Source organism: Cygnus atratus, chromosome 9, assembly GCF_013377495.2.
Source record: "Cygnus atratus isolate AKBS03 ecotype Queensland, Australia chromosome 9, CAtr_DNAZoo_HiC_assembly, whole genome shotgun sequence".
In the NCBI taxonomy this organism is placed as follows: Eukaryota; Metazoa; Chordata; class Aves; order Anseriformes; family Anatidae; genus Cygnus; species Cygnus atratus.
Window position 1 is genome coordinate 18,733,385 of NC_066370.1, and position 9,731 is coordinate 18,743,115.

Below are 9,731 nucleotides of genomic sequence, written 5' to 3' on the forward strand. Positions count from 1 at the left end.
GTTAGCTGTTACTTCAGGGTTTTTTTGTTTTTTTAACAACAGAGAATGTGTTTGATGTGCTTAAATAATATAATACATGTGCTTTCTCACAGATGACGGGGGTTCAATTCACTTACGCAGCATATATAACCAGTGCACCAGCATCAAACATCCCAGCAACATAAACAAAACCAAGACACAAAATTAAGAAAATTTAATGATGAAATGAGCTATATACATTGATGGAATATGAGTGTCATTTACTTATTCCCCTTCAATACCTGGAAGCTAAAGTTTGATACAAAAATAGTTAACAGTCAATTGTACCCCAGGGGAAGAAGGGGGGAAAAAAATAAAACAACAAAAAAAGAAAAATGCCTGCTTTAAAGTGCATATTTGATGTAAGTTACACAACTAACTATAGTCCAAGAGAATCAAACAATTTCACCCCATTACACAAAGAATATTGTACAGGAACATCCTAAGTTAAGAGCACAGGAAACCTTGATTTTAAATAATAACTGATATTTTACGTAAGATATCCTTGCATATCTTTCCACCACACAATCTTTACCTTAAGAAGCCTGACATTCTGCAAGATGAAACAAATTCTGCTTGTTGCTTTTCATATGCATTTTAAGAGCATTTGTTTTTCCTCAAGAGAAAAACAGATAAAAATTAATTTAACTACATCCAGCAGAAAATCATTTTATGTACTTTGTTTCTTCTGCTTACTTCCTTTTTCCCTCTCAAATTCAGCAATTTGATTGAATATGTTAACTAAGTTCTGGGGCAGGTTTCTTTTAACGCCACTTTCTGTTTGTTCTGTACCATTTAAAGTTTCCTCGTTGGGTTCCTCTGTTTTATTAGACTCTTCGTGACTCCTTTCCCTATTCTTATACCCACTTTCACTTCTATGCTGACTTAATGCATGCCTATCACTACCATAACTTTTATCACCTTCGTGAAAGTAAGTGCTAGAATATGATCTGTACTTCCCCATTGACTTGCCAGAATAGTCGGACCCTGATGGAGACATGTAATACCTGTCCTGATCTGAGCCATGCTTTTTAAACTGTTCTCTTCTCCCCTCTATGTCTCTTTCTGATTTCCTAAAGTAATGCGTCCTGGTTTTATCATCTGACTTATAATAGGAACCTGAATATCCCCTCCTACTGGAGAAAAATCTGTCCGTTTTATGATATTTTTCACTTTTGCTACTACTTGCCTGAGTTCTGGAACTACTGTAAGAATCTCTTGAATCTTCAGACCTACCTCCAAAAGTGTCTTCATCATCACCTGAAGTCCTCGACAGAGAACAGTGTCTGTCTTTCTCTCTTACCTCTGGTTTTGGACACGCTAAGCTGTCCTGCCTTTCCAGCAGTTTTTCCATTTCAAAACTTTGGTTCAGGAAAGAGGCAGAGGTATCAGCCGGAGGTGAATACCACTCCTCTTTCCTAACCTGATATTTGTAATGTGAAGAAGCTCTAGAAGAGCGTTTTTTGGAACTACGGGAAGACTCTGATCTATGCCGATGCTTTTTCTTGCGTTTCTTGTGATCAGAGGAAGAGGAGGAAGAAGAAATTGATACGTCTGACGAAGAGTCACTTGAGGACGAAGAGGAGGAGGAAGAGGAGGAAGTTGATCTTTTCCTTTTCTTCTTCAACCTGAAAATGTAATTAACCTGTGAGATAATCTTTAGCATCAGGCAAAAATTGTAAGTAGAAAGTAAATCTGTACTTCCCATAGTATGGCTGAGATTGGACCGCAGAGTATGAATGGAAATTGGGCCTGACCTGGCAAGACAATTTCAAGTGTCATTTCTTAACCAAGAGAATTAAGATTGAATCCACTGAACAATGTATTATGAAAGGCATCTTAAGGCCTTCTCAGTGGTTAATGCAGGGACAGTAACACAGTTCGGATTGCAGATAAGGACTTAATAGCAAAATTTAGTAACTGCTAATGTTAGAGCTTATTTTACCATCAGCCCAGGTTAAAAGAAAGTGACTGGGATACAACCATGGAATTGTGTTGCTTTATCTTTATGCATAATCCTTTGTCTGTACCTGCTACCTGACTTGTGCTTTAACTATCACAAATTCTAGTACTTAAAATGGGCCCCTTAACAGCTCATAACTTACTGGTTTGCAGTGCTTTTTTTTTTTTAATAAAAAAAGCTCACATGCTGGCTTAATAGGCTCAAGAATCAGTATACTGAATACAACAAGGTTACCTTTTTTCTTCTTTTAAAAGCTTACGCAATTTTTCTGCACTTGTTTCTATTCTCTTTTCTTTCTGTCTCTCTTCTTTTGCAGCTTGCTTCTCCCTCATTTCCAAAGATTTCTTTTTTGAACCCAAACATCATAAAAAAAAAAAAAAATTATATTGAAAGTGTTAACGCAGGTATTTTTCCCATGTCCCCAGCCCCATTCAAATGTATAATTACAGCAAGGATGTTTTACCAGGATTCCCAGATCAAGAATTAATATTGTTCAGAAGTTTGGCATTGGCCGTTGTGATAATCAGGTTTATGTTAATGACCATATTGCAGTTTTTATCCATTAAAAATATATTTGGCCAGCCATTGCAGTGGTACCCGTGATCCAGCACACCGTGAAGCATATACCCCAAAAGGTATAGATAGTGTATGCAGGAAAACCACAATGTTAGCAATATGGGGAAAAGAGGGGAGGGAAGGAAAAAAGATTTGAGGGAAAGTATTGTTATTGTAGTTTACAAGTAAAATATGGCAGAGCCCATTGTAAAATGTGTTCAAGTTGGCCATGTTTGCATACAAACCATTTTGTAACAATTTCACAAACCAGTTTGACGCATAGTTTACGTAAGAAATCATGTTCCAAGGGTTTGTTGGTGATGAGCAGCACCAGATGTCAGATACAGCAGCAACGGTCCAATTCAGAAGAAAATGCATCGAAGAAAAACACATAATCAGTATTACAGGAAAACTCACTTTTGTGTTGTTTCAGCCATTCTCGCACAACCATGATATTATCAGACGTACATATTAAAATACATACAAATGCAACAGTGCCTGATTATCGGCTGAACAATCCTCAAAGACACACTATTAAGGTCTCTTAAAGATCAGACTTCTGCAATCTATGGTCCTAAATAGTAGCTCTATTCAGAATAAGCTGAAAGCCAGATGATAGTTTTCAAAACTTAGCAGTTGCCATAACAGACAGATTAAAGGAAATCCTTAATTGAACAAAAGGCTATGCAAACCAATGAACAAAAGCTAGCATCGTGTTTATCTGCTGCATCAATGAGAATATCAGAAAAATTCTGAAGGAGGGTAAAGTATCACTACTTGCTGAAAATGTTCTTCATTATTTTAGAAAAGACTTCAGGATCTTTCTAAAGCAACCAAATGCGGATAGTGCTCAAATACCACACAACAGTTTATCTATAGTTCAGTCATTTTTATCAAAAAGCTTGTCATAGCTCCTCTTTCCCTTCTTTCAACATGATCTGTCAGCATTATGGCTCCACCAACTGAAGAAGCATCAGGTAAGGCATCTACCTCAGTCTCTTTACTTCCTTATATGCAGAAGCACAGAACACAACAAGCCTGTTCCTCATTGCTATATCTTAAGCTGATCCTCTCTGGAAGACAATACAAGTAAAGGAGGTAAATAAAAGGAAAAAGGAAAAAAAGGACAACACAGATTAGCACAGAGACTCACTAGGGCTCACCTGGGAAACATGCTGTGTGCAAGGGAAGAAAGAAAAAAGACACCAGAAAAGAAAGCTAAGATATTCAAAACTGTCTGCCCTCCAGCCCTGCTGTATTCCTTTAAATCACCTACTAGTTTCCCCTCTTGCGATCTTCCTGTGAGTTAGCTTTGGCAGGTGTTACTCTATCTTTTTCCAAACGCGAAGCATCCTGCTGGTATGAGGGCACGCAATGCTTTTTGACTTGCCTAAGGGTTTTGTACTTTGCATGTTTCTACTCACAGAATATTTAACACTAATAATCATGCTTCTTGTGATGGAATATTCTCCTCCATGCTTTAGCTAAGGCTAATGGTTTTATCCTCTTTCCTCATCTCCACTGTTAGGCATTTCTTTACTGTCCTGTTCAAAACAGCAGTCATCAAGAGGTACCTTTCTTCCGGTAGGTACAGCCATAATGCTCACTATAAAAGATTTATTATTGTGGAGAAGGGAAGCAGAGAGTAAGACAAACGATCGACTTCAAGCCCCTCTGTTCAAATGATTTAATGTGATTTTTGTTATTTATTGTAACAGAATTATGAAGAGAAAGTAAAGAATCACCTGCATATGCTCATGGAGTTTCGTTAAGGCCTCTTCTGCTTCCTGAAAAGTCTCATCCAAGCTTAAGGCTTTTTTATAGTAACTCTCAGCATTCAGTAGTTTGTCTTCCTCTTCCAACCTAACATTCAAATGACAATTTATATAAAGTTAAGAAACTGTCAAGTTCTGTCACTTTTTAGGACAGTCTTTCTTAGTTGCACTAGAACGCTGCCACTGCATCCCTCCAAGACCCTATCATCCTAACCCATCTCAGTACAGAAATAAAACAGTATTTGATGCATTTTTGTCTCCTAGTCATCATTAGAAATAATATTCGGTAGAATTTAAATTCCAGTTTCAAATATACTATGTATCTTCTTAACACATTTCTTAAGAAATCTATTCCCTGAAAATTCAGAAGCTAAATTCTGTGTTACAGTGGCTAACAAATATTTAACAGAACACGAGTGATAGAACATGATTTTGTTACAAACACTTTCTTGCAGTATATATATCTATCTAGTGATATATATATATTCTTATAGGAATATCTTCAGACATTTCACAAAACTTTACACAAACCTGGTAACTCACCAAGGGAAAGGATATCAAATCCTAACTATCTTGCAAGGATTTTAACTAGGACAGAGTAGAAAGTGTAAACCATCTGCACAAGCAGGAGCATTTCCAACACACACACACCAGGAAGGCCAGATGGCAATCTGTGCCCTAAGTCGGATCATATTAAAGAATGTTGTAAGAAAAACCGTTAACAGCCAAACAAAAACACAACCCCAACACTTACTGCCCGCCTCTTTCCACAAGTGTCTGACAAAGGTATTTTCTTGCATTCCTGTGGGTAGGACAGTTTTCTAATGCAATTTCAAAATCACTTATGGCTTTGTTCAGACTTCCTTTTGTTGCATACCTAGAATGACACAAAAGTTGCACGGATTTTAATGATGCTCGTCTTTCACAAAGTGAGAAACCCGCAGACTTACAATGAAACAAGCAGACTTACAGAGCTCCACGGGCTACCAAAGCTTCAACATTCTGTGGATCTATTTCCAAAGCCTTGTTGTACTCATTCATTGCTTCCACATGGCGCCCAACTTTAAAATAATCAACCCCAGCCTTCACACTGGAAAAAATAGAAAAATACTATGTATGGTTAGCCTACAGATTGTGTACTCTCAGTAACTCACAAATTAGGGTTCCAAACAAGCAATAACAAAACTTTATCTTGTTATAACGTACTTAAGGCTAACATTTCAAATTAACGTGATACGGGCATTCTGCATTTGCCAAAAAGATTAAGTTATTGGAAGGTAAATTATATAAATTGAATTTCAGAACTTCCATTAGACACTCTTCTCATTAAAGATTAGATTTACCATTATGATTAGCCTTTTCTGTAATTAATTAAAGTTGCAAAACCCTATTGTTTTTAAGAAACACTGCCTTTGCTGACATAGAAACCAGAAATTCCCATTTTTTCATAACTGGTAGATTCAAGAGACGTTTTTCCACAAAAAAATGACACTCTTGGGAAAAATACGTCTCTCTTAGGATAAAAAGTCTCTTACCTCTGTATCCTCCACTCTGTATCACAAATACAACGCATATCATAAAAGCAATAGCACCCATTCCCAGCTGCTGTTCCAAATGCAGCCAGAGAAATGCATTTGATTTTTCAAAGGCAGCAAGAGCGTTTGCTAAAGCATACAGCTTGAGATGAAATGGCAAGACAAGCTGTATTTAGTCATTCAACAGCTAACTGAAAAAAATTCAAGTTGTGTACTCAGTATGGTCACAAGTCTTGCTCTGATCTCATCAATAGGTGAGCATGTCACAACTATTTTCAAAAACATTCTCCCTTAAATGTGACAAAGTTTGAAGATTCACTCCCAAAATACATTTATCGTGTACCCACTTGGCGGTCAGGGTTACTTTCAAGCAGGCCTTCTTGGTTACATCGCAGCATGTGTGCGCTGTGGAACATATGGTTCAAGGTGTATTTTCTTTCAAGAAATATAAGCCATAGCCTAATCTAACCTTACAATAAACTCTTTACAGGAAAATAGCGTTCTACATACCATTTCAGGGCCCAAGCTGCAGACTGCTTTTTCCTCAATGCTGGGGCAAAATCTTCTTCATCGATATTTTTCCTTTAAAACAAAGAAAAAACCCCTCAAGTTGACTTATAAACGTACAAAATTAATCTTACAATATGTAATGCGTTTGAATTAAGCTGAAACATTATTTATTATGGATGCGTTACCACTCTCCCACAACTGGGCATGTTCTTTCATATTTCTGACACCTGATTTTCCCAGCCTGTTCTAAAGAGCTGAATTGAACCAGCATGGCTGCAGCACATTTAACAAAAATATAGCATATTCACACCTGCCTCGGGGCACAATATATGGAGGACCACAATAATCATTGCATATATATGAGCACTAAATATATATATATATATTGCATAAGCATTTAACTTAAAGGACAGATCTATTACTCCAATAAACATTGTGAATAAACTTATGTTTTCTGCCATATTAAAGCTTAAGCATCCTGCATTTCAATCCAAAGTTGTTGACAAGATCTAAATAATAACTTCATAAAACCTTGGCATTAGACATGATGTTTGATAAGGTGTCTTATTTATTTGAACAAACAGAATGTAAATTTATTACTCCAGAGGAGTATGCTCTTAAAAACATTTAGGGACACAATAGCTGCAATCATGCAAGTTGAAATTTCAGAAAAGCATCAAGTGGTTCAGGACTTTCACTCACAAGCCTATTTCAATGGATTAGAATAACCTTCACAAAGCCATAGGAAAGGAATAATGTAAAAATGACTTACATTTGAAGACTTCTCATCAATGACGGTGGATTTGATTCACTTATTCCTAGTTTTTCTGTTAAATATTCAATTAACGATGGATTATCAAATCCTCGGGATCGATGCAAAACCTCTTCAAATGTCTCTGCTGAATTAGCAACTTCCATGCTTCGCCTTAAAAAAAGCACCAGTGTACATAAAACCTCATGGACACTACACTCAATTCTATATTTACATTTAGTCCTTTTCATTAGCATAAATTTTCACACCACTTAAGCAATGCTTATTTCCTTTAGCCTAAGACAGCTTTTGAAAGCCTATTCTGGCACCAACCTAGGCATCTCTAGGACATACGAAAGCTTTCAAAAATTGCAGAGACAGTTGTGTCCTTCTTTTTACTAAGGGAAATCTTAAGAGTTTAATATGTCAGTCTCTCAAGTCCTTTTATTTATTTATTTATTTAAACTTACTGTTTATTGTTGTTAGCCCAGTCCCACAATGACAGATACCTGAAGTTTTGCATTTAGAGAACATAAACTCATTGTGCTTTTTACTTTTCTTAAATTCTGGGACAGATTTTGAAAAACCAACCACACCCAACACATCTAGAAAAAAGTATGTGATAGCAAATAACAGTAAAACGTACATAGGTATCTAATTAAATCAGAAACAACCCTGACAAGTTTAAAGGCCAGCCCATCAAAGACACTTCAGACACACTGAACATATCTAGTTAGTACAACTGAATAGCATGTTCTTACTTATAATGTAGAGGCAAGTCATCAGAGGTGATTACTCCTAGTGTTGTACTAGAGAGATTTGGTGGAAGAGCTGAGCTGTAGAGTGATACCGTGATCTTCTCGTGGTATCGATCAACATCCTTGACTGCAGCTACAGAAACAATATAAGTTAACATAAAATGGCAGAAGTGTCTCAAAAATGAGACAAATTCCTGACACTGTTTGTGGCTACTTGCCTCGAATAATGTCTCCAGCTTGATAATAAGATAAAGGATCTCCATGGTTGCTTTGAGGAGGCACATCTCGCAATGGACAAAGAGCCTGCAACAGAGCCAAGGAAGAATCGTGTGAATAGAAGCAAGCAGCCTGCATCACTGAGCTTTCCATGTTTTCGCCATCAACCTACAGTCTCACCTGCAGAACAACCTTTCAACATGTAAAGTTATCTTGTAATACACGCATACAGATGTTTTTAAATACAGAAACGCTTACCCCTCTGAAGTAAAGCATGTAATAACAACATTGGAGCCAACAGACTAGCCCAGTTTTCCTCATGCTTAACACATAACTAGTTAAAAGCATTTAAACAAAATCAAAGTTTTTTCCCTCCCCAAAATTAAGAAGATTAGTTTAATCTTTAACGTATGTTAAATTAAATGTATGGCCTGGTTCAAATCAAAATCTATGCATCCATAGATGACGAACTTTCCAACTCACATGAAATACATTTTGAGTATGGGACATAATTAAAGCGCTTGCTGACTGAGCAAACCATCACAAGTTGTCCTTAACTTCTGTTAGCATTCATTATCTTAAAGCTCAGCTTGCTTTACTCCTAGCACTCCGTTATGAGATGCAAGACACAACCCCATACCCATAAAAGAGTAATCGAAGCCATATCTTACAGTGATTTCTAAGTCTGCGATCTGCCGTATGAAACCACTTCCCAGACACATCAACACCATGAAAAAGCCAAATTCACGAATGGAGGTAATCCTCCCAATCACAACGTCGCCACGTTCGATGTCTCGAAAAAATAATTCTCTCCGGAGCTCCCCGGGAACCTCCATGAACTGCTCCAGGGGAGGCATGACAGCGTAACACTCTGCAACACACGAGACGTTCACAGTCATAAAATGACCGAGCCACGACCTGAGAACACCAAATAATTGATGATAACAATAAAAAGCTAAACACCAACTTTAAAATACGGTGTGTTTATAGCAAAAAGTTTAAGCTTGGCCTAGAAAGCACACCAGCAAACACCTAAGCCCCGGCCCTCACCTTCATCTTCCTCGATGTTTTCGGCGATGGGGCCGTTGGGCTGCCAGGACTGCGCGAAGAGCAGGTCGGCCTTCTGGGCGATGAAGCGCTGGATGTCGGCCTCGAGGCCCGTCACCTCGCTCCTGCGGGGAAGGAGAAGGCGCTGAGGGCGACTCGGGACCCCCTGGGGAACCCCTGGGGACCCGCCGGGACCCCCCCAGGAGCCCCCCGGCCCCCTCACCATGCGGCCGGCGAGCGGGGCGCCCCCCCGCGGGGCGACTCGGGGGAGGCCCCCGGCGGCGGCAGCAGGCCGCGGAAGTCGGGGTTGTCGTGCTGCTCGGCGCGGAGCAAGCGACAGCAGCGCGGGGCCGTGGTAGCTCAGCGCCTGCCGGAGCAGATCCCGCTCCATCCCGGCCCCGGGCCCGGCCCCGGCCCCGCACGGAAGCGGAAACGGCCGCAGGGGGCAGCGGGGAGGCGCCGGGGGAGGGGGCGGAGGCCGCAGCGCCCCCTGACGAGCTGGAGGCCCCGGGGAGGTGCCCCCGGTCGGGAGACCTGCGCGGGGACCCCCCGCCGTGCCGCCGGCCCGACACGGAATAAAAAACGGGCGGAGGAGGCCAGAGA

At 39.6% G+C, this 9,731-nt stretch overlaps 1 protein-coding gene across 1 annotated transcript; it reads right to left on the reverse strand.

Annotated features, from left to right (window-relative positions):
• Positions 1-178: 178 nt before the first annotated feature.
• On the reverse strand, positions 179-9,519 carry TTC14 (tetratricopeptide repeat domain 14). Its single transcript, XM_035557351.2, is given in 13 exon segments — positions 179-1,646; positions 2,216-2,325; positions 4,282-4,399; positions 5,066-5,188; positions 5,282-5,401; positions 6,357-6,428; positions 7,129-7,281; positions 7,869-7,998; positions 8,084-8,168; positions 8,753-8,952; positions 9,132-9,253; positions 9,352-9,461; positions 9,463-9,519. Coding segments are annotated over 13 exon segments (2,358 nt in total). The 3' UTR covers positions 179-688.
• Between the last annotated feature and the right edge of the window lie 212 nt (positions 9,520-9,731).